The sequence below is a fragment of the Microcebus murinus genome, chromosome 12 (assembly GCF_040939455.1).
Source record: "Microcebus murinus isolate Inina chromosome 12, M.murinus_Inina_mat1.0, whole genome shotgun sequence".
NCBI lineage: Eukaryota > Metazoa > Chordata > Mammalia > Primates > Cheirogaleidae > Microcebus > Microcebus murinus.
In genome coordinates this window covers 42038407-42064173 of record NC_134115.1, presented here as the reverse complement: position 1 = coordinate 42064173, position 25767 = coordinate 42038407, and the positions used below count along the sequence as shown (strand labels likewise).

General features: G+C 39.5%; 1 protein-coding gene across 9 annotated transcripts in view; it reads left to right on the top strand.

Moving 5' to 3' along the window:
* The window catches only part of FREM1 (FRAS1 related extracellular matrix 1), a 137982-nt gene that overhangs the window by 47339 nt on the left and 64876 nt on the right, over nt 1-25767 (top strand). For 8 of the 9 annotated variants that reach the window (XR_012922102.1, XM_012769645.2, XM_076008744.1 and 5 more), the window contains 9 exons: nt 1923-2267; nt 2975-3117; nt 7239-7435; nt 8074-8164; nt 9494-9661; nt 13025-13233; nt 15633-15726; nt 19826-20078; nt 24557-24751. Coding sequence is in view for 8 of the 9 variants with exons in the window: in XM_012769645.2 (XP_012625099.2) it covers nt 1923-2267; nt 2975-3117; nt 7239-7435; nt 8074-8164; nt 9494-9661; nt 13025-13233; nt 15633-15726; nt 19826-20078; nt 24557-24751 (1695 nt within the window). In the remaining variant the exon portion in view is untranslated. Of the gene's footprint in view, nt 1-1860; nt 2268-2974; nt 3118-7238; nt 7436-8073; nt 8165-9493; nt 9662-13024; nt 13234-15632; nt 15727-19825; nt 20079-24556; nt 24752-25767 lie in introns of those variants that run through there. The other variant, XM_076008751.1, reaches the window with a different exon arrangement.

Genomic DNA, 25767 nt, shown 5'->3' with positions numbered 1-25767 from the left:
TGCTGGTTTAAACCTGGGTGTAAGAGTTAGGAGGGGTGGTGTTTCAGTTGCATGTAAGAGAAACCCAACTGCAGTGACTTAAAAAGTGGAGTTATTTTCTTCATGTCTTGGAGGCTGGAAGAGATAGAAGGAACAGTAAAAGAAGCCATGCCATCTAAGTTTGCTCCATTTAACAAGTTTCCTCAGGAGCACAATACAATTTCCACTTATTATCTTCTTACCAAACTATGTCACATTCAACCCATTGGTGCATGGAGTCTGGGAACCTGAGTATTTTTAAATGGTCATATTGCCATGGCAAATAAAACTAGGATTCTGGTAGTGAGAAAGAAGCATAAAGTGGGCAGGTAAATGTTTAATCATTTATTCTCTAAGCTCTTTAAATACCGCCATATGGTGTGAGCAGAGTAATGAGGTGCACCTTTCATCAAGAATTGTAACAGTCTGCAGGAAATGAAGCAATGTTTATTAATACTGTAGAAATGAAACAGGGAGTGGTAGACCATAGTGCAGTGGTATTCCAGGCTCAGAGGAGGCAGAAAACACTACTAACATTTATTAAACCTTTACTTTGTGCCAGACACTGTGTAAAGCATTCTGCATACTTTATTCCATTTGTCTCATATCAACTTTATGAAGTTAGATACTATATTTATTACCATTTTACAAAAGTGTAACTTGAAACTTATACAAATTGACTTATCTAAGGTTATACACCCAGAAAATGGCAGAACTGAGATTTGAACCCAGTCTGATATTAGAGCTTTAGTTCTTGGTCTTTAAGCCAGTAATTCTCAAACTTTAGCATGCATGAAATGCTCCTGGAGGGCTTAATAAAACACAGATTGTTGGGTTCCACCTCCAAAACTTCTGAGGTCCAAGGTGGGACCTGAGAATTTGCATTTCTGACAACTTCCCAGACGCTGCTGCTGGTTTGAGATCAATCCTCTAAGAACTGCTGCCATGTAGGATGATAATGAGTTGAAGAATGACCAACGTTTATTGTAGGCTTACTAGAGTTTAAGTTCTCTCATGCTTGCCATGGAATATGAGGTAGGTATTTGTATTACTCAGGGTTCTCCAGAGAAACTAAACTAATAGAATGTATACAGTGTAAGAGGAGATTTATTATGGGAATTGGCTTATGTAATTTTGGGGGCTGACAAATTTCACAATATGCTGTTGGAGAACCAGGAGTAATCAATGTTAGTCTGAAGGTCTGAGAACCAGGGGAGTTGATGGTGTGACTCCTAGTCCAAGGCTAAGGCTTAAGAAGCTGGAATGGGGGTGAAGTGGGGAGGTGGGGCAGGGTTAGGACGTGGAGGGTCAGGTTGGGTGTGAGAGGGTGTCTGGTTTAAGTCCCAGACTCCAAAGGCCCAAGAGCCAGGAGCTCCAATGTCCAAGGAAGTCCCAGCTCCAGAGGAGAGAGAGAATTGGCCTTTCTTCTGCTCTTTTGTTCTATTCAGACCCTCGACAGATGGGATGATGCCTGCCCACAGTGGTGAGGGCAGTCTTTACCCAGTCTGCTAATTCAAGTGCTAATCTATTCCAGAAACATCCTCTTCCCAGAACCACCCAGAAATAATGTTTTACAAGTTTTTTGGACATTTCTTAGCCTAGCCAAGTTGACATATGAAGTTAGCCATCACCATATTAGTCTCCTTGTTTTATAGATGAGTATCATAGATTAAATGCCTTGCCCAAGTTCACATAGCTAATAAGTGTTAGAGCCAATATTCAACACTAGATCTGTAGCATACCAGAACCCACTAAACCAGCTATTGTTTTTCCAGGTGAGGGGAGTATGGGCCGCTCCATTTTCCTTAGCACCTTCTCCTGACTGATATTTTCTGTACGTAGACCAGAGCTGCTGCCTCTGTGCTCCCTTGTTCAACCTGTTCCATCTCTGCCCTTTCCATCAGCGGGGAAAGGATTTCTCTTCACCGTGGCTGACCTTCAGGCTGGAGTTGTCCGCTATCATCACGATGACAGTGACTCCACTAAAGACTTTGTGGTCTTCAGGATATTTGATGGGCATCACAGCATCCATCACAAATTTCCCATCAACATCTTGCCCAAAGATGATAGCCCCCCGTTCCTCATAACCAATGTTGTGATTGAACTGGAGGAGGGGCAGACCATCGTGGTCCAGGGTTCCATGCTGAGGGCATCTGACGTGGACTCCAGTGATGACTACATCTTCTTTAATATCACAAAACCCCCGCAGGCCGGAGAGATCATGAAGAAGCCAGGGCCAGGACTAATAGGTGAGCCCTGTGCAGTTACGTTCATTTGAATGGAATTGATTCTTCCATATGGAACTTTCTATGTACCCTTGGGGTCTGCTGATATTGTGTCAGAATTTGACTAAGGTGAACATCAAGTTTCTGAAGTAAGATGATATTATTATTTCCATTGTATAGACAGAAAGCCTAAGACTTAGAGAAGTTAAGTTGATCTATCCAAGTTGATCTCTTTATCTAGAAAGTTCAAGAACTGAGCCTCAAAGTAACCATTGAACTATACAAAAATTAAGTTTGCCAAGCAAGGTGATAGAACAAATAAGTCTCAACAGAGATGTTTAGCCTATTTTAGATTATAGATAAAGTGATTTCATGAATAACATTTGTTTGCATTTTATTAGAATTGTTTCATAACTACTTCTTAAAGTAGATAGGTCAGGAGTTTGACAAAATAGGGACCAAGTGAATAGTGTTTCTTTGTATATTTCAAATAAGACTATGTTTCTTGAAAATATTTTTCTAATGTTAATTTTTCTACATATTAAGACAGGTGTAACAATTTTAGTTTTTCTTTATTATGTATAAGCTTTGATAAAAACATTTAATGCAGATTCCTTGGGTACATATAATGTACTAGGCAGACAAGATTTTTGGAGATCAGTCCAATATCATTGTACCCCAACACCTGGTATACTCATACAAAAGTATGTGATGTTTTGTGGACCCAATAGGCTATCCTGTTCCTGGCTTCCTTCAGAGAGATCTGTTCAATGGGGTCATTCACTATCGTCACTTCGGTGGAGAAATCTTTGAAGATTCTTTTGAATTTGTTCTGTGGGACAGCCACGAACCTCCAAATCTCTCAGTGCCACAGGTGAGAGACCATTTCTGAAGACTTTTCCAAAGTCTTGTGCATAGATATTAATTCTGGGAGATGTAATTAGAAACCACACAAAAATAGGTTTCAAAGTTCAAAGTTTGAGAAGCCATGGATTAAGCAACATTAAGCAGATTTCTTTACAATAGGACTATTTCAAATGTTTACTTTTCTACGAAGTTTTGTAAATTTCTATGTATCCAGTGCTCCAAGGTTATTTAACTATGGGACCCTTTTGTAATAGAAGATTTCATAAAATCTTCCTGCCTCATGACACTAAAAAAAAAAAAAAAACCACTTATTTATATGTAATGATTAAAGTATAGGCTCTAGGGTTAGACTGCCTGAGTTTCCTTCTTGAACTTGACATGACTAACTGGACAATCTATGCCCCAATCTCCTTATCTTTGAAACAGGTAATAATAGAACCTTACTTCAGAGTTACTGTGGGGTAAGTGAGATAATACGTATAAAGTGCTGAGAACTTTTTGATACATGGTAAACATTCAATAAATAAATTAGCTATTATTTATTGTTGTCTTTGAAGATCTGAGTTTTCCTACCACTAGAGGATATCGCTCAAATGTAAAGGATGCAGAATAGGTTTAAGCAAACATTACTATATAGAAATTACAGAAAGTGGAGTCAGTATAGTCTTTGGACAATGATAATAGGGTAGACTCCTTGCAAGGAAGGGATGGTTGGTAGTAGGGTAAGAAAAAGGACTATAATAGCCATGGCTCTTGTAGTGAAATAGTGTCAGGATCAAACAAGATAGCTAGTAGCACAATGAGTACCTGGTACTTAGTAGGTGCTCAATAAATTAATTCCCTGTCTCTATCTTTTTATTACTTTAATGAGAGTTTGCAGCATGTTTACTATCCATTATAAAGCATTTCAATAATTAAAAACTAAATCCAGTTATCAAAATAAAGGAACACAATGACAGTCATTTCTCTAGTCTCCTGGAGTCTGTGTCATGATTTTTTTTCCAATTATAGTATTTTGCTAATCTACAAAGTTCAGAAATTCTCTGTGGGACTTTCCAGCCATAGTGTGGATCAGCGAGGTTCCACTTAATTGAAAAACCGGATTTAATAAGGAAACAATAGTTATTGTGCCTTCAAAGAGACCATTTTCCATTCTAATTTATTCTCCAATGTGTTCTTTGTGTATAAAGAATGTACAAGCATGCTTTTTTATGCCCCTGTAGTAATTCTTGGTGGGCACATTTTTCAACATGCTTTATGAATGCCTAACTTGATGTGTCTTTACATATTTATGCATGTTCAAACAATTATTGTGTGTGTTTCTGTGGGTGAGAAAAATCCCATTTTAACAAACTCCATGGAGAAATAAAGTGTTCTCAATGTACTGAAATTTGGTTGTAACAAAGACATTATTAAACACCCCATCCCAGGCAAACAGTGGAAAACTGGTGCTCAAACAAACCCTGGGCTCTTGCTCACTGGCTTTCCCCATGTTCCTGCAGTCTACTATGGCCACAGACTTGTAAGGAAATGAGAATATAAAGTGATAAATCAGTATACAAATCACCATAAGCCTGAACTTGACCCTCAGATTCAGGCTCACAATATGATACTCTACCAGCTGGTATATGACTTTCTTGTAGGCATCGGTTCTTGCTCCTTTCTCTGCCCTGATCGTTGATTCCTGCCTGCTGTTTATTTTACATCTCCCTTTGACTCTGTGCAGTGCTATTTCTCACCCCTAGGAACTATTAATACTTCCAGTGTTAGTTTTGTCCACCCCACTTCCTGCTCTGTCTGAGATTCTCTGAGGCATCCTTTGAAATCTAGGTGGAGGTAGCCATGCATGCACAGCTCTTGTGCTCTGTGTGCCTGCAGAGTTGGAACCGTGCAGGTGTTTCCAAGGCTTTCTGCTATGCCTTCCAGAGTGGTTGCCAGAGCTGCTCCTGGGCCTGCTTAGCCACATCTGGGATGGCCCAAGGAGCATTGTCCCAGAATGCAGGGAGCAGAGACTTGAGGCAGTGCTGGGCAGTGACTCCTGGAGTCCCTCCCTTGTGGTAGGAGTGGCAGCCTAGAAGATCTCTGAAATGCCTTCAGAGTTATCCTTCCATCATCTTGATAAATAGCAACTGGATTCCTTCTATCCATCCTTCTACACAATCTCCCTATCAAATGGGCACTTGGCCACACTCTTGGTGGTCTCCCCTGAATATGTTTACATATATATATTTTTTATATGGCCAGGCTGAGAATTTTCCAAATCTTTAAGTCCTGCTTCCCTTTTGATTATAAACTCTATCTTTAATTCATTTCTCTCTCTCTTCATATTTACCCTAAGAAGTCAAAGAGAAACCATGCAACACCCTCAACACTTTGCTTAGATATTTGTTCCATCAAATATCCTAGTTCTTCACTCTTAAGTTCTGCCTTACACAAAGTGCGAGAACACAGATGCAACTCTGCCAAGTTCTTTGCCACTTTATAACAAGGATGGCCTTTCCTCCAGTTTCCAACGTGATATTCCTCATGTCCATCTGGGACCTCATCACAATGGCTTTTACTGCCCATATTTCTACCAACATTCTGACCACGACCAGTCATGTAATCTCTAAGGTGGAGGGTCTGTCTCCCACCCACCTCTTCTAGGCTCTCACTAGAATTGCCCTTTATGATACATTCATGGCAATGTAGGCTTTTTCTAGTCTGCTTCTCCAAATGCTTCCAGTCTGTACCCCTTATCCAGTTCTAGAACTGCTTCCACATTTCTAGGTATTTGTTACATAAGCACCCCACTCTCAGTACCAATTTCTGTCTTAGGCTATTTATGCTGCTATGACAAAATACCTGAGACTGGATTATATATAAATCATAGAAATTATTTCCTCAGTTCTGGAGGCTGAGAAGGGCAAGACCAGGGTGTCAATAGTTTCAGTGTCTGGTGAGGGCTGCTTTCTGCTTCCAAATGGTGCTAGTTGCTGCATCCTCCTGAGGGAACAAACACTGTGTTCTCACACGGCAAAAGGGATGAAACAGTGGACCCACCCCCTCCAGCCCCTGTACAAGGCACTAAAATCACCACCTAAGGGCTCCACCTCTTAGGACTGTTACATGGGGGGTTCAGTTTCAATATGAGTTTTGGAGGAGACACAACCCTTCAAATCATAGCAAGGGATAAGCAAAATTCAGGCACAATTAATTCTAAGAAATTGGGAAGTTTCAAGAAGATACTTTCAGGGACAGACTCAGATTGCTGGAGAAAGCAGGAGAAAAGCATCCTAGACGGAGGAAACAACATGATCCAAAGCATAGACGTATGCTCAAGGACTAGGATATGGTCTGTTGTCCACAACTAGAGTGTTGGAATAATGTTGAAAGGAAGTAAAAGATAAAATTGAAAAATAGCGTGTGTGTAAACTGTGGAAGGTCATGGATGCCATGATAAGGAATTTGAATAATTCTATACTTCCTGAGTGATTGTTGAGGATTTTTGAGGAGGTGAATTAACTGATTTGACTTGTATTTTTTTTTTAAGACAACACTAGGGATATGAAAAATCTAGATTAGCTGTTGGAGTTAGGGCTAAGAAAATGCTGTTGCAATAATATAAGGAAGAAATTATGTGAGCTGGGCCAAGGACAGTGGAACGACACTTGGGGGTAAGGTGTGGGGTGTGGTCACTATACAGGAAATTTTGTAAGTAGAAACTTTGAGACTTGATGATGTGTTATATGTGGGTGGAGAAGGAGGAACCAAAATTATGTCAAGGTTTCTAGGACTGATGACCAAGCAGAAGGAGGTATCAAAGAAAGCACAGGTTGATGGTAGAAAGGAGATGTAAAAATAAAGTCAGAAACTTATTTTGTGTTTGTGTGTCCATTCTACAGCACTCATGACTGGATTAACTATAATTGTGATAATTATATTCTTAAAATATAACACCAAATGAGTAAAGAATATTCCATGTTTTTTTGGCTCACACTCTTAATAGCTCCTGAATCATTTTGACAGAAATATATTGTAAACGATAATTTTTGGAAATCATCTTAACTGTGACTAGGTGATTGTGGGGCATTCTCTTTGGTGTTTTCTTGGTATTCCAAATTAGTGGTATATATATTTTTATTCCAGGTGGTGACAATCCACATCACTCCAGTGAATGACCAGCTTCCAAAAGAGGCTCCTGGAGCTTCTCGGCATTTGGTTGTCAAGGAAACTGAGGTGGCCTACATAACCAAAAAACATCTACATTTTATAGATACAGAATCATATGACCGGGAGCTGGTCTACACAATAACAACACCTCCATGTTTCTCCTTCAGCCACAGGTATGTCTGAAAAGTCATCATTTGGGCTATTAGTTCTGATTGGAGAGTTGACAATGTCATTATATAGCACTGTGGTTCAATTGCTTTGTTGGTCAGACATAAACTTACACTCTATTCAGCATTTACTTTTATCTCAAACTTACATCCTCCTTCAAAAGTAGTATTAATTAATTGGTAAGCGACCTGTAGCTTGTAGTGTCTTCAGTGTAGGTAGACTTAAAACAGTCTTTAATTACCTTTTCTAAACACAATGTTTAATTTTCTTTTTATTAAAGTTTATTGAGATCTTCATAGCATCAGTGATTATATTCTATTATCTCAATCCAGAAAAGAGGCACAAATATATCTTAGGCTAATGTCATATACATGGTAGCAAGGAAACATTTTTAGGATAAATGTAACTGTTCCCTTTTATGATATCAAAGCAAAAAGGTTTGTATATACTTTTTGCCATCGTGATGAAGATGGCATTGGTGATACTGAACTTAAGGTTAGAACCCCACCAACATAAAGAGAAAATATAAAGATAGAGCATCTGGTTTCTAAAGATGGGATCTTTTAGCTTTTGAAAATTTGGCTGTGGGCTATTTGATTTAATTTTTCTTACCTGGAAAGTTAACTGATATATTTCTCTTTAGACAGTTGGATGCTGGGAAATTATTCATGGTGGATAGCATACCAAAGATGACCAAAAATCCTATAGCCCTGGGGCTGAGGTCATTTACTCAGGTATGATGATATGCTAAAATGTTGACAAACATGACATAAGTGTGCTCTGAGAAGATATGGCAATGCCCGTTGTTACATCTGGGAATGTTGTCCCTTGACATGTGCCACAAACACGTGATGTCTTTATACTTTCACACATTTCCATTAAGCATGTGGCATCTATTTGAAAGTGCTTTATCAAGTTGGATATAATTTCAAAATCTTTTATATTTTATAATTCAGTACAGCCTTTTACATTGTTTTGCCATCAGCAGTACTCTGATTTGGGGACCTGGTATACACATTTTTATTCCACCAAATTCAGTTCATTCCATATCCTGCCGTACTTGTTTTCTAGGGCTGCCATAATAATGTACCACAAACTGGGTGGCATAACAGAGATTTATTGTCTCATAATTCTAGAGGCTAGAAATCTGAAATCAAGGTGTTGGCATTTCCATGCTCCTTCTGAAACCCTATAGGGGAATCCTTCTTTGATTCTTTCTAGCTTCTGTTGGTTTGCCAGCAATCTGGCATTTCTTGGCTTGTAGATGTGTTACTCCAATCTCTGCCTCTGACCTCACATGGCTGTCTTCTCCATGTGTGTCTCTCTCCTCCTGTTATAAAGACATCAGTTATGTTGGATTAAAGGGCTAGCCCTCTCCCAGTATGGCCTCATCTTAACTAATTAAATTTTTAATATCCCTATTTCCAAATAAGATCACATTCTGAGATACTAGGGTTAGGACTTCACATCTTTTTTTTTTTTTGATGGTTGGGGTGGGGGACACAATTCAACCCATATCATTTGCTACCTTTGAAAATCCTTTACTAACCTTCTATCTACTTCTGCAGACTGTATCCTCAAGACCTCATTATGGTCACAATATTGGTGATGATGCTTTAGGCAGCAGATATCTCTGTAGTTTGAGGCTAATTATGCCTAATTTCCCAATATTTATAGGTTGTAAATGAATGTGTCACTCCCATGTGATAAGTACTATTATTTTATTCATTTTTTACATAAGGAAACAGAGGCTTAGCAAGGTTAAGTAGTGAGACCAATATCACACAGGTACTTCTTGGTAGAGCTGGATTGAAATCCAAGTCTCTTGTCTTTTATAGAGTTGACTGGCTTCAAGTACTGGACATATTTACTTAACTTCTTTTGTCCTTTTCCCTCCTGATGTGTGGGAAAAGATACAGCTTTAGGGAATCTTCGAATCAATGATGGTGGCATTTACATTGTTCATTGTCAGTTAACATAATGGTTCTCTTGGGCCTAGATCTCTGAAAGTTTCTGATCCTTGCAAATCAACGCCCACATGTCCATCTCAATTTACTCTGCAGCATGCTGTGAACTATAGGAAAGTGGCCTACATGCCACCCATGCAAGATATCGGCCCCCACCTCCGACACGTCCAGTTCACATTTTCTGTCAGTAACCAACATGGCGGCACTTTACACGGGGTCTGCTTTAACATCACGATTCTCCCAGTGGACAACCAGGTTCCTGAGGTACGTACCGTGTCTGATATGGACGATGAAAAGCAGGAAAAGAGAAGGAAGACTTGAAGACTTACCGGAAATGGTAACTTTTCTTTAGGCTATTTTAAAAAAATGGTTAAACAACTTTTTTTTTCAGCTATAGTGTAGTAAAAAAAAAAAAAAAAAGCAGGGAGAAAGGGGTCCTTCACCTCCCATGGGACTCTGTACCTAAAAGGTAAGATTTGCCAGTTGCTGAGTTTGACGTTATTTCAAAGCTTTACTAAAATCTCTTTCACTCCCTTTGCTTTCTGCTGAGTTTCACTTGTTGATCAGAGGAAGGGGATTAAATTACAGTCTCTTAGCAACCGGTAGGGCTTATTCGCTCTCACCGCAGGCCAAGGATGCTGCTCTGTAATCCAAAGAAGCTCTTTAATTTTCCAAAATGAATTAAGGTGAGCCCTTCCACCTTATCCTGTCCCACTGCCCAGTGTTTATGTAAGCCTTAAAAGACTTGAGTCTTTCATTAAAACCAAACTACAAAGGGAATGCTATTTTGTACCTCTTAACTTGAGGCCAGATGCATATTGAGAATTTGTTCCCTACATACCCATCCCCCTCCCTGCCTTCAGAATGCTAGACTTAATTAGTGTGACTATTACTGGTCTCATTTTTCTCCTTAAAAGTAGAAAGACAAAATACCCTTACCCATTCATTATGAGCCAGAGGGGACCAGAGCCCCTACACATGCCTCATTCCTAAGGAAAGAGGTCACCTTCCCAGGTACCTCCCTGGAAAACAGCCAGCACTGGTGTTCTCTATCTTGGTCACAGCTCATCATCTCTACAGCTGCCCAAGGTTGTGGGGCAGAGATCTTACCCTGAGGTCTCAAAAGGCTTACCCAACTGGTAGAAGTGGTCTGATGGGTCTAAACAATATTTTAACATAATGAGCTGCCAACATTTAAAGATCAGGAGAATTCCCATCAAGGCGGATTCTTGGCTTCTCTTGAAAAATTGGAAGCTCTAGCAGCACTGAGCCCACAGAGTCCACAGCAGAGGTTAGGCAGGGTGTGCTCTTTGGTCCACCACCATCAGTCTGTCCCCAACTCAGCACATTCATTTATATCAGTGGCCTGACCTCCCACGCCTATGAACTTGTGATCTTTGGTAGAAGATGAGCTCATGCAGAGGAATCTAAACTAGTTCCATTCTTTGGCATCTTTCATATGGGGACCAGATCATATTCTCCATGGTGAAAATGGTTTAGAATGCCTGTAGAACTAACTTGATTAGGTTTTGTTCAGACCATCCCTTTCCATGTATAAGACACAGGCCCTGAAGTAGCCTAGCATCTCAAGAAGCCAAAGCTTTTCCTAGAATGATCATGGAGAAATATTCTTTTATCCAAAGTAGTCTAAGCCTCTTGTGAGAGATGATCTGAAGAGAAAACTAAAAAGGGTAAAGGGAAAAATTACTTTCATCTAAAGGCAAATGGAATAGTTATGAGGACTTGGGCATACATTGGCAGAGTGGCTTGTCTCTCTCTCTCTCCCTCTCTCTTTCTCATTTTACAGTGTATGGGACAAATGAAATATGAATAGTACCTTAAAAGAACTGAGAATATTAGAAACAAAATTAAATTAGCAGCTTCAGTGAAACCAGCCACAGGAGTGGTCCCCAGAGGTGAAATACCACAGATAGCTGATTGAGTGATAACCATTTGGGCATGTTGACACCATACCAAACTGAGTCCCAGACACCTGAGCACTGGATTTGGGCAAGAACTAAAAAGTTAATGATTAATGAATGGGGGCAAATTAGTCTTATGCTTTTATTTTTTAGAAAGTTACCCTAAAATATATATATTTTAAAATTATCTAATGTAGCAAAGTATATTCCTTGAAACATTGGAAATTGAAGATTCTATATTGGAATACTAATTTGATATGGTTTGGGAAAATGGGCTGGCAAGCATGGACCTTGGTTCCAAGATAATACCCCTCTCTAAACAAGGGCTCTCTTTCTTTCTTCCTCCTACAAATGGTGAAAATGGAGATTGGGCAAAATGGGAGTGAGACCCTTGGGAAGGGCCTCAGTTGGGGTGGTTGTAGGGAGAGAATTCTATTGTTTCCATGCTTTCCTTTGCTGGTGGGAGTTTATTAAAGAACAGAAGGCAGTGGTCTCAGAGCTGTTGATCTCATAATGTCTGTGATCTAGGGGCTGCCCTTGGGGCAACTGTGAATGCAGCTGGCTGCTGTGGCCTGGAGTCCTGGGCAGTGCTTAGCCCTGGTGGGCAGGAGGACGGAGCAGACTCTGGAGGCTGTGGCTTCACGTGCTCACTTCCTTTTTCTCTGCCTGTTCACTGTTACTCCCCCCCCCCCTCCTTCCCCTTTGTCAACTTTTCCCCTGGAGAACATCCTCCTTTCTGGGAGCTGCAGCTGCTCTGAGGACAGTAGTTGCATCCTGGGAGAACACTGAGTCCTCACATGGGCTGGACACTCACCCCAGACCATCAGGGAGTGGCCCTAAGAGCCCATCGTTTGGTACCCAACTGTATCTGCTTGCTTTCATGTCTGTGTAGCAAAATTCCCACAAATATGGGAAAACAATAGGTTAAATAAAGTCAATGGATTTTCCTCCTCCAGGATATCATAACCTTGAATATGCCTATGTGCTGTATAAATCTCTAAGGCGAGAATATTGTATGCAACTTTTTTCTAGATTTATTTGACCATGGAATACTTCTTGCCCACTCCGAATGTGGCAATAAAACATCCTAAGCCATCCTAACTTGCTTTCTCCTTACAAATGAATTATTAATCAGTTGAGCAGTGGGTTTTTCTATTATAGACCATTATTTCAGTGGCTTTAGTTTTTAAGCCTAATGTTTGAATAAATATTTTTCCTTTGGAATCTTCAATTTTTCTGTTCTATTTCAATCTCTAAAATGTTCATTACAGTTGAAGTTTAAAAGCTCCAATCCACTTCCTGAATCTTTAAGAATTTTTAGGATGAAAAAGAGATAGATTCGTTGCTTCAGGAAAATTTGAGATAGATTTTGTCTATTTTGTAGACAAAGTATGTATGTGTCAAGCATTGGTGGGAATGGACATGGTTCTGAAAGTTATTATTTCCTCAGTTTAGCACCAAGATAGTAACCATTTTGATTGCTGATTCTAATATAGAGGCTCTGAGATAAATGAAGTGTAGATCGTTTCAGGTTTATAGATGTGTCTTGCTTTTCTATATGTCGATGCTTAGAATTAAAAAACAGTCTTGAAACAGTAATTGACATGTGAAGATGGCATGAGAAGTTTCATAGTGATTTAATGAGCTCTGTCTTCAGGAGTACCTCGTGGAACGAGGCTTTGAATGTTTCCTTCCTTCTTTCCAGGTATTCACCAACCCCCTGAGAGTGGCTGAGGGAGGCCAATGCTTCATCGGCACAGAGCACATTCTGGTTTCAGATGTGGATACCAAGCTGGACAACATCCGCCTCTCCCTGCGGGGACTGCCTCCGTGTGGGAGGGTGGAGCTGGATGGATTTCCACTAAATACAGGGGACACATTTTCTTGGAGAGACCTCCAGACCTTAAAAGTTAGGTTAGAACATTTCGTGGCTTTTTTCCTTTACATTCTTTGGCTCCCCATCTGGATCACTTGTGAGGCAGAGTAAGAGAAAGGAGTTTGTCCCATTCTTTCAGGAATACCAACATGCCACTTAGTATTTTCAACGGTCAGTTGAAAATCAGAAATGATGAATTTTTTTATTTCCCTTCAGTCCTTCCCTCTGGCTTGCTATACCAGTGGGGATGGCTTTATGGATATTTGAACAACAAAAATTAATTACCATCAATTTAAACTTGCTGCAACTGTACATATTACAAGTGGTAACAGTTAAACTAGATGAATAGAGACTGAAAGACTCTAAGATTAAGCTACCTAACTTGAACTTGGCTCTAAGAAAAGCTAATTTTATAACCCTGGGAACTCTGGGATAGAACGCCGTTTATCAATGTCTTTAGTGTAACCTTTTTTTTAACCATTCTTTAAGGGTAAGGATTTGTAGGCAAACAGGTAGGGTAAGCTGAGTAGGTAGGGCATGGAGCAGTACTTGGGTTTCTGACAATCAGGGATGGAGCAATCGCTGGCTTCATGTTCCTACAGTAGTTTTCCCTCACCTTAAGGTTTGTCTTTTCCTCTACCTAATGCAGTTCTGTAAGAAACTTCTCAATAAAATCTAATGAAACAACTCTGGAAAACAATACAAACCATTCAAAAGTAATGGTCAAGAAAACAGAAGTGCTCACTAATTTCCCACTTAAAGTTCAAGGTATAAATGGGAACTTTGGCCCTTTTGATAAAGTGTGGTGGGAGGTATTAGGTATCAAATGCTTAGTTCCTCATTTGACTAGAATGTTGACTAGAAACTAAGATTTGTACACAAGAAGATCAGTTTAAGGCTGACAGTTTAGTTACATCCTTGGTGTACAGTCCCCAATATCTTGACCTCTTTCCACTGCTCACTCTTATCCCCATTAAATATAAAATTTATTTTTTGAGATCTTGGCACTTGGCTATGTGTTAGAAAGTGACCTCTATTAAGGTAATTCTTACTAGGGAGTGAATGATGAATGGGAAAAAAGTACCAGTATTTGTCAGAACTATATCTTCCAGCATACTGATAAAGCCTTGCAATTATGTTTTGTTTTTTTTTTTTTTCATTTAATCTTCATAGTATTCAAGCCTGATATAGTAGATGGTTCTATTCTCATAATATAATTGAAGAACTAATGAGGAATTTGTGCAAGGTCACTCAGCTAGTATATGGAGGAGTCAGGTTTTGAAAGATCTGCTTGACTCCACAGTCATGCCTTTGGATATATATACTCTTAGGCCCACTTAACCCTTTTAGGGGTTTTATCATCATAAAATAGAATTAGCAAATTATTATTCATCAATATGTTTTCGATGAAAATGGCAGGAAGCATGGCAAAATAGAGCATAGGAGGTAGTGTGTGGGAGAGATAAAGAGGTTGGGGTATGTGGGCCTTCCCTACCATTGGAATGGAATTCCAAACCTGAGTGCCTGCCCAGCCTATGGGGAAACTAGTCCTGAGCACAATATCTTTTAGCCCTGATGTTTTTTCCCATAGGTAAAGACTATACATGTTCAGTATACTATATTATATTTAATGCAACTTTTATTTTCACTTTCTAGGACTAATTTCCATTCCTGAATATCTTGCAGAGATCATTGATGTTAAAAATTTGGCTTAATTCAACTCAACAGCTATTTAGAACATTGCAGGCATCATTGCAGTGGGCTGGAGAGTACATGGAAAGCCCAGAATTAGGCAGTCCCTTCAAGAAACGTAGCTGAGAATTACAGAAAGATAGGTTCAAGGTTAGACCAAGGAAAGGTATTTTAAAGTCTGGGAGAGATTAGAGAATCTTTACAGATGGAGGGGAAGACAGGTAATTAAGGGAGGGAAGAGGGAAAATGGCAGGAGAGAGGCAGTACATAATTAACAGAGCAAAGTTTTAGAGAAAAGCTGAATAGATCCAGAGCACAGGCACAAAGATTAGCCTTAGAAGTGGGGAAAGAAAGGGAATCATCAAATCTGCACTGCGTCCCACTTTTCTGTCTACTGCTCAGACTCAGGCTTCCCCCTCCCCTAGTCCCAGCCAGTGTACCCTGCAATTAGGAAGACCTATACCAAATGGTGCCCATTGTCACAGTTGCAATTAAAGGGCAGCTTTTTTTATGTGGGGACAAATTATAGATGCATATAACATATTTTTTTAGGGGGGAGCACTTTTACATTCAAGGATACTTGAGTAGTAAAATATGTGACTTCATGATTATGCTGGGTTTTTTGTTATTTATTTATTTATTTATTGAACATGTGGCCAAAGCCATGGAAGAGCTTCTGTGTCATGCATCTAAAGTTACTCTCACAGTGTTCTTGAGAGATTAGTGACAAATATTAACCCCACAGGTATCGACACGATGGATCTGAGGTTCTGCAGGATGACATACTCTTGGAGGTCACAGATGGCACAAATTCAGCAGAATTTGTTCTACATGTTGAGGTGGGTAGAAAGTTTCCTCCCTGGGTCATTGTCTTAGTCCATTTTGTGCTGCTATAACACAGTTCCACAGACTCGGTAATTTATAATGAACAGACATTTTTTTGGCTCACGTTTTGGAGTCTGGGAAGTCTAAGATTGAGTGGTTGCATCTGGTGAGGGTTTTCTTGCTGTGTCATCCTATGGCAGAAGAACAAAAAAGAGAGCAAGAGGTTGAACTCGCATCCTCAAGCCCTTTTAGAATTGGCATTAATCCATTCATGCAAGTGGAGCCCTCATAACCTAAAACCCTCCCATTAGGCTCCTCCTCCCAACACTGTTGCACTGGGTATGAAGTTTCTGATGCTTGCTTTTGGGGGGACACATTCAAACCATAGCAGTCATAGAAATAAAACATCCAGTTGGAAACCTCTCAGATTCCCTGATAGAACTTGAAATACAATTCAAAATTTAGAGGATACCTGCTTATATCCTTGTATGTCTCAGGCCAGGCAACAGGGAACAAAGTTACATTGGTGAAATGGCCATACTATTCTGTCTCCAATGCATTTAAAGATAGTATTACTCTGATCTGAAACCCACATACTTAATTGAAAATGTAATTGGTCTGTTGTATAACTCACTTCTAATATTTTTGAACTGTAATGCTCAGAAATGTTTATTTAGCAGCTGGGCAGGTTAAGCAGGCATCACCGGGGTTTTCCATGTTCATGGAAGGAGCTGTGTGCACGTGCATGTGGTGTCCCTTTGTAAATTCCTGTATAGCTCTGGTATGAGGTCTGTTTGAGATAATTTTCCTTCCTTTTGATAAAAAGAAAAAAAATCTGCACATAAATGTTGAGTACATGCCTAAAGAACTTACAGGAACCCCTGAGTTTCCCTGTTGGGTTACCCAAGCCCACAAGCATAACTCAGAGGATTTGCAGATGTTATTTATAGTTAGTGTCCAAAGAAGGTCTGCAGAAAACTCATCATGTCCCCCAAACAGCCACTAATTATTTTCCTCATACTAAATTTTTTCTCTTTCTGCTTGAATTTTGTCAGATCTTTGTGATATGGAATTATTAAATTATTATTAGTGGTAATAATAATGCATCTGTAAGATATTTTACAGTTAGTAACCAATCAAGAATGTTCATATGTGTCTATTGTTTTAAGAAGCAGACAGGGAAAGAATTTTCCCTGTTTTATAGATAAGGACACTGAAGCCCAAGAAGTTTCAACGACTTGCCTAAAGTCATCACCTTGACAGTGTAGACTGGGCTGGCATCTCCACTCTTTGTCACCTGGGTCAGTGTTCTTTCCTCCTCGCCACGGCCACACTATGCGTTACCAGGTGATTACGGTGGTCACAGTTGCCAACAGTTCCTGGGTGACTCTCTGTGCCAGGCTCGACATGGAGCCTCTTCCTTTATTTTCCCACTTAGTCCACATAATGGCCTTTGAGGTCCGGGTGCAGAGCAGTATATTATTTCAGCTTCAAAAGGGAAACTGACAGACTTTTACATACAGAGGAAGCTTTTCTGAGTTATTTTTTTTCTGTAAAGCAAATTTTGGAAGGAAAAACCTCCAACTCTATATTCCATATATGACCATCTTAGTATTATTGGCAATACTCAGTGCATTTTTTGGGTGAAAATCTATCTATTGTTAACTTTTTAAGCAAAAGAGGATGATCTTTAAAAGCCAAACAGAGGCACAATTTTTGGACAAGTGTTAGTGATTTTTTTTTGTCCCCAGAAGGAATGTTCTTAATTTTATTGCCTTTGGACTTTATTATTCATTTGAAAGCTGAGGCTCTTTTGTAAACTGCTGCAAGATGGTTATCATTGAATTTACTTGGTGAGATTCCTTAGAGTCAAGGACAATAATAGAGAGGGCCGTTAATGAATTCGCCCAGAGGACTTGAGCAAAGATACTTTTTCCTAGTAAGTCAACAGAAAAATAGAGGATATTGTATACTTTTTAACCTTTTCCATCACCCGTTCCTCTACCCATTAAAGTGTCAACAGAATTTCACATACATTTGTTGTAGAGTTGCTAGTCTGTTTAAACAGCAGAGTGAGCAGGGCATATACACATAGTTACATTCACTCTTTCATTTATTCAACAAATATTTAAGTGCCCTCTGTATACCAAGTCTTAGGCTAGATGCTTGGAATATGATGATGAACAAAACATACAAGGTCTCTGTTCTCTAGCAGTGGCTCCCAACCTTTTTGACACCAGGAACTTGTTTCCTGGAAGACAGCTTTTTTCCACCAATGGGTGTGGGGGGGGAGGGTGTCGAGGCCTCGGCTCCACCTCAGATCATCAGGGGTCAGATTCTAATCGGGGAGCGGGCAACCTGGATCCGTCGCATGCGCAGTTTGCAGTGGGATTCCACTCCTATGAAGGTCTGAGCGCACACCGCTGATGTAACCGGCAGGGCTCTGGGCGGTGATGCCAGCGATGGGGAGTGGCTGTGGGTGCCAGTGGGGCTTTGCTCACTCACCACTCACTTCCTGCTGTGTGGCCCAGTGGCTGGCCAGCTGCAGCCCAGGTGTTTGGGACCACAGTTCTAGAGGTTTCAGGCCAGTGATGAAAACAGACATGAAATAGATTATCACCAAGATAATTGATTAAAATTGATATGGTTTCTCTATAAGCAAATAAGATGCTAAAAGAGAGTAAATATTAGAAGTTGCTAAATTAGCTGAGTGGTCAAGGAAGGCTTCACTGGGGAACCCACATGTAACCTGAAGGAGGAGTTAGGCAAACAAAGAGCTGGGGATTGTGCAGACTGGGCAGGAAAAGGGAGGTGACGCAAAGACCCTGAGATGGTGATGAAAAGGTGCTGGGGTGGAAATAAAGTGGGGTGGCAAAGGCGCCCTATAGCAGTGAACCCCAACCTTTTTGGACCAGGAACCGGTTTCATGGAAGACAGTTTTTCTACTGATGGGGCGGGGGCGGGGACGCAGAGAGCTCAGGCGGTGATGCAAGTGATGGGGAGCAGCTGTAAATACAGACGAAGCTTCTCTAGCTCGCACCGCACCTCCGCTGGGCACTCCCCTAGCCACCCCCCCACCCAGCCACTTTCCTAAGTTTCATGGAAGACAATTTTTCCACGGACACCTAGGGGGTGGGATGGGGGTCAGTCAGCGGAGTTCTGTGGCCAGATCCCTAACAGGCCTCTGGCTGCAGCCATTATAGCACAGGTGAGGCCAGAGAAACCCTAGGAGAAGCAATGGGAAGCCACTGAAGGTTCCTGCAGGGCAGTGACTTAAAATCCATATTTTAAAGAGATCACTTGGGCTGAAGCCTTGGGGAAGGAAAGGCAGGTTTGAGAGGATTCGCAGGCAAGACTTGGGCAGCACACACTAAGCTGTGGCTGTGAATTCAGAGAAGGACCATCCTTCATTCCCATTTAGAAGACATGCTTCTTCAAATATCTACCCGATCTTTTAAAATCCGGAGAACCAGTGTGATCCCATGTTACTTTTCTTTACTTTCTACTTGGAGCTTTATTTTCAGGAGAGTGAGAGAAAAACATTTTTTCAAGTTGAAACCGGGCATTGATTGAATAGTTCTGGAGTTTCAAATTTAACTGAAACTGTTTGAAATGCAGCTGCTGCTTATTGTAAATCCAGAGAAACTTCCTGGGTGGCAGGAAGTTGAGGGTGGAGGAAAGCTTTGTAATCATCAAGTAATCTGAAAGAAAAATAACTTTGAAGCAGTAAATGTAAATGCATCAGACCACAAGGACCAGAATTCTTTAGGAATATGTGTGAATTTAATGAATGAGGGGCTCTGGTGAAGAATGCTTTGTATAATGTTTATATTTTGTCTGTCTAGAAACAAATGAGACTGTTGAGTCTCAAACCATGACCATATTTTCCCATTTCCACCTAAAATGTCTCTTCCATGGAGCATTCCTTACAAGATGGTGCATATGGAGAAAGTTAAAAAACACAGACTACTTGGCCAGATTCCATGGCTATCGTTTCTTGTGTCTGGAAGATTGAAAATGCCTGTCATTTTGACTATGAGCTATGGGTTACCAGTTGGGCAATTTGTCATTTCTTTCTTTTTCTTGAAAACATGCATTCTTTTCCTTGCCTAGGTATTCCCTGTAAATGATGAGCCACCAGTCCTAAAAGCTGACCTCATTCCCATAATGCATTGCTTGGAGGGCGGAGAAGTGGTCATCACTTCCGAATACGTTTTTGCTACTGATGTGGACAGTGATGACTTAAAACTGATGTTTATGATTGTTCGAAAACCTCAGCATGGGGTGGTGAGGAGAGCTGGAGTCCCGGTGGATCAGTTCTCTCAGGCAGATGTTATTTCAGGGGCTGTGACATACAAACACACAGGTAAGTGGCGGCATTGTGACCAGGCAGGGAACGCAAGCAACATGAAAGTCTTAACTCCATACCTTGCTGTGGGTTCCCATAATCAGTCTTCATACTTGCTTCCATTGATAAAAGAAGCACCAGCAGCCTGTACCCCGTTTTTCTAAGCATCATCTTCATATGTAGAAGTATTTCTGATCTTGTTATAATGAATTTCAAAGAATGTAGAAAGGACAGGTGTTACTTGCTGCTCTGTACCTGACACGACCACACAGGGTTTGCATTTTGTTAATATTAACCCCGTGATCCTCCTCATCAACTTTTTGGTCCGTTTAAAGAAGACTTACTTGATTATCATAGCCTACGGATCCATTAATCACAATAGAAATGTCTATAGTAAGCTCCCTAAGGTAATTCATTATTAAGTTTAAAATTTTATTGATTACCAGCTAGTTCCTAAAAAGTAACTGGTACGCAAGAAGTGAAGTGATAGCTTAACCCTTTGTATGACTTGTCCACAGCACACAACAGTGTGAACACGGATTAGTTGTACAGAAACTTCTTATTTGTGAGCACTGTGCATACATTTTTGGCATTGCATTATGTTGTTACCCAGGTGGCCTTTGTTCCCCATATGAGGTGTTTAACTAAAAAGAAGTATTAATTCAGTATCTGATGTCTATAAGGTACAGCATTAGATACTGTAGGGTACAAAGGAATATAAATCAGACCCTGCTATGAAGGACTTTAACTTAAAAGGGCTGATAAAACCCATTCACATGCAAAGGTGACAATGTGACCATCACATCATCTCTCAGGTCTGGGGGGAGATACCCTAAGTTATAATGCCATATATTTCCAATTGCTGGCTTTTCCCATGCTCTATTACAATTTTCTGTTTACTTATCCATATACCACATTAAGCTGCAAATTCCATGCAGGAAGTATGATTGTATATGGAAAGTCAGGTGAGTGGCACAGGAAATAGAATTTAAGAAGTGAGGTGAAGAGGAACTCAAGGAGGAGGATGGCAATAGCTAAGGATTAATCTGGAAGTAGGAAAAAACATTTTGAAATAATACTTTTTTATATATATTTTGAAAAACAATATTGGGAAATCAGTTGTATTATAACCAGTTAGTTAATAAGGCATATTGTAATCATTTCACCAGACATCTTGTTTCTTTGAATTGTGTCTATCTTCTTACTTGTGTTTAGCCTTAGGAAAGGTTTCATTGGTTATTTCCCCATCCAGGGATGCATAGTCCATGAGTTTGATGTCTCTCAGGAGTTCACAACTAGGAACTATTTCTGATTTCCCCATTAGATCTGAAATAAACAGCAGGAAAGGGATCCAAAGACCAATGACTGTTGTTTATTGCATGATTTTAATATCTTTGGCAGGCTCATGCAACACAGGTAAATTAGGGGTGAGATGAATCTGTCTTCTCATCCAGTGCCTTGTTCCATGTGCTACACAACAGGTGCACAGATTTCTAAGTCTCTTCTAGTGTGATGGCCATGTAAGGGACTATTAACTAATTTTTTTATAAGGCTTAGTAGGACATTGCAGCAAATTATTTCAAATAGATGGTTTTTGGTTATGTTACTAAATGAGAAAAAATACTGGCTTCAAAGGATGTTTTGGTATTTGAATGTTATGTTTTCTTGTAATATTCGCTCAATTACTCAATTGGTAATTGAGCAATTTAGCACGGTGCGAGGATCAGTACAAAGAACCGCAGCATGGTAGGATGTGAAGTTTCAGTGAATTATCTGGCCCTGCTCTTGCTTCTATGTGTTGATTATAAAGGCCACTGGAGAGTAATTTTATCAGCATTACTTTATTTGCTTTCTACAATTATAAATACATACTCATTGCAGAAAACTTAAAAAGAGTGAAAAAGTACAATGAAGTTTTGAAAAATCATCTTATTATATCTCTCAAAGATAGTCACTGTTAACATGTTACTATTATAATATTTTATCTTCTTTATTCTAATCATAATTTTTTTTTTTTTTTTGAGACAGAGTCTCGCTTTGTTGCCCAGGCTAGAGTGAGTGCCGTGGCGTCAGCCTAGCTCACAGCAACCTCAAACTCCTAGGCTCGAGTGATCCTTCTGCCTCAGCCTCCCGGGTAGCTGGGACTACAGGCATGCGCCACCATGCCCAGCTAATTTTTTTTATATATGTATCAGTTGGCCAATTAATTCCTTTCTATTTATAGTAGAGACGGGGTCTCACTCTTGCTCAGGCTGGTTTTTGAACTCCTGACCTTGAGCAATCCGCCCGCCTCGGCCTCCCAAGAGCTAGGATTACAGGCGTGAGCCACAGCGCCCGGCCTCTAATCATAATTTTTAACATAGTTGCAATCATGTTGTACATGCAGTTTTGCAGATTGCTTTTATCATTTAGATTATCACCTAAAAATGGTTATTAAAATATCTAGTAAATGTTATAAAGTTATTATAAATGTTTTAGTAAATGAATATTTTATTATATAAAAGTGCATTATTAAAAAGTACATTATTAAAAGTGCTATTCTCCCAGCATTAAAGATGAAGTCATTCGAAATTTTTCTTTTAAATAACACTGTAATTAATATTTATAGATATGAATCATGTCCTTAGACTGTATTCCATTTCAAGGTAAAGAATTTTTCTACCCATGTTGTAGCCTTTTTAGTGGCTTTATGTTCAGCCTACTTTTACAACTATTTCTGTAAATACATCCTATGCTTCCATTATAGAGAATAGTTAGTGAATGTGCTAAATATGCCTTTTTAAAAATATTGTCTTCTCTTCCTGGAATGAGCTTTCTATTTCTCTCCCCGACCACCTCTCCCTATAAGACCTCTCTCCTGCCTCCCAATTTTGGACCTTATCTGCCTGGCAAACTTTTACACATCCCTCAATGCACAGCACAAAGCAAGCAAAGCCATCTCAAAAGACTTTTCCGACTCTCTCTGCCACCTGTGTCCTGCCCCTATGCCATTGTCACCTAACACTCTAATCTTCTTTCATCCTCAGCACCTTGTACACAATCAGGCTGAAGTATATGCAGTTGCCCTTTAAAGGGTAAAAATGATTTAACATTAGTACTTTCATTTGTTTCTCATACATCTGTGCTATTCTAACCACACTGCATTTCCTTCTCTACTGTTATATTATATCAGCACCTGACACATCAAGGATCTTTTGATATTTGACATTCTTTTGAAATGTATTTTGATGGTTTCAAATGTCTGCCTTTTTCTTTGCTGTTGCACCCAGAACTCCAATTATCACATAGTAGGCATTAAATAAATATTTATTGACTGAATGACTGATGAATAAATGTTTTAAGTCAGTTTGTTTTTTATGAATATGAGTGAGAGGCCTTTTATTTTTGACTCTTCCTAAAGTTGAAGGCTCATTGTTTCTTTTTAATTCTCTTAATTGCAACTGTGCTTTTCCTTATAAGCCCAGTTTTCTTATCCTTTAATGATTTGCTTGCTCAATAATATCAGGTCTGGATTTCCCTTGTCATTTTTCTCAAAAGAGAAAATAATGCCAAGCACAGTGCTCTGTAGATTTGACCAGAGTGTCTGGTGAAAAGAGAAGATGTCCCTGAGCTTTTGTGCCCTCGTCTCATAAAAACTCCAGGCAGAAATTGCTTCCCTCTTGGCATTTTTGAGGTGCTGCATGAGAGTTACCTCGAGCACATGGCAGAGCTTTTCTGTGCCTTGGACAGCAAGCACTCATGCTCCGTGCCATTACTTAGAAACCCAAGAGCAGATTGTCTAGTTTGCTGATAAACTATCTAATTCTGACATTTTCTCCTTCTTCCTTCCTTTTACTGGGGCCATTTTGAATTCTATAAGTATGAGACCTAAAGAGTAAAAAAAAAAAAAAAAAAAAAAAAAGAAAAGAAATGCCTCTTCTTTTCCACACACTGTTGCTATTTTTAAAATCATCTTGGCTAATATATAATAAAGAAAGTATAGAAAGAAATGACAAAAATGTGGACTAGCTTTTGATTTCACCTATCCAGCATCCTTTGTTTCCCATAACTGCTATGTGGTTGACTGGTGTTCATTAAGGTGGTTACTGCAAATGGTAAGACAGTTACCAAAGGGGCAAGGATGCCTTCTGCTTCTCCCTGAGGTTGGTCCTAACGCTACACAATTAAGAGGAGAGAATAAACCCATCTCTAGTCAAGCCTTGTGTCACTCCCTTGTTCATTTGTGAACTGTCAGGCCCTTGTTAGCCCTGTTTTACCCCTCCATATGGTGATAGATGGCTGGCAGGGATTTCACCAGAGGCAACAGATGGGCAAGAATTTTTGCATTATTTTCATGACTATATTTAATTTCATGGTGATAAAATTGGGTTTTACATTTTATCCACTTAAGTTCTTTTACTTGTCTTTGAATGCTTATAGAAGAGGTGTGAGTAGATTTCATCTTGGTATTCTATATTTTTAAAAAGTCAGGTGTCAGCTATAGTTGTGTCTTCCAGGTGGTGAGATTGGCCTGGTGCCTTGTTTTGACACCATGACATTGGTGGTTTCGGATGGAGAAGCTGGCCCTTTTGTGAATGGCTGTTGCTACAATGGACCTAATCCATCTGTTCCTCTTCATGAGTCCTTTCCAGTGTATGATCTCAACATCACAGTACAGCCAGTAGACAACCAGCCACCTTCAATTGCAATAGGTGATAATGTTTTTTTCTGTTAAAGTACTGTCATCTTACTAGTGTCATACCTGTGCTTCAGTAAAATAATGCATTTTACTTATAGTCAGAATAAAAAACCACCATACAGAATTGCTCTTCAATAATTGCCTTAACATAAATTTGTGGAAAATCCCAAATCCGTAACAGATTACAAGGTAAATTAAAATTTTCAATATTTCTATGTGGAGAGAGAATACAAATCTGTTTGTGTTTGCATGTGTGTGTGTTTGTGTTTTGGGACAGGGACAACATTGGAATCCTCAAATATTCTGATTTTATTTCACATGGGAAAATATCATTTGCCTGTTGAAGAGAGAATAATTTATTTTATCCATAATAATTTCTATTAGAATAGAATGAGCATACCAGAGAGACCATTTATATACATTTAACCTTATTTGCTTTTTAGAAAGTCATCTCTTCACAGGCATTATGTATATGTTCTGTCTCTCAAAAAAAAAATGCAAGCATATGTATGAATGTTATTGTAATTTGCAAACTATCTCCCAAGCAATGTTCTGGAAAGGAAGCATTATCCCAGCAGAATAATTAAGCACCAAGGCATGAAAAAATGTTCGTTATGAGCAATTCATACTAGCTCTCAGGCAATTAACACTCTGACAAACAGAGGTAACAACTGATCTTGAAGAGTACATAAACTACATTTAGTGGCTTATCATTAAAACAGTTTGGCAATTCTTATTTTCATTTGTCACTTCTGTAGAGACACAAGGGAAATCAGAGTTCCTTGAGAATGACTAAAGGGCTGTACTGGAGCAGTTAGTATTTCTGCTGTCTTTCCATTATTGTCTGGCTTGCTTATGCAAGAAAAAAATATATATGTAATTCTATGAGTCAAATTAAATTCCACCCATTACCCCTGAATATTTTCACTTTAAAGAGAATTATGTCAAAGAAAATGAACATCTCCCATGGAAATGTTTTTGCATACGGGAGGCTTCTCTGAATTGGAATTTCAATCACTCCCTTTTGTT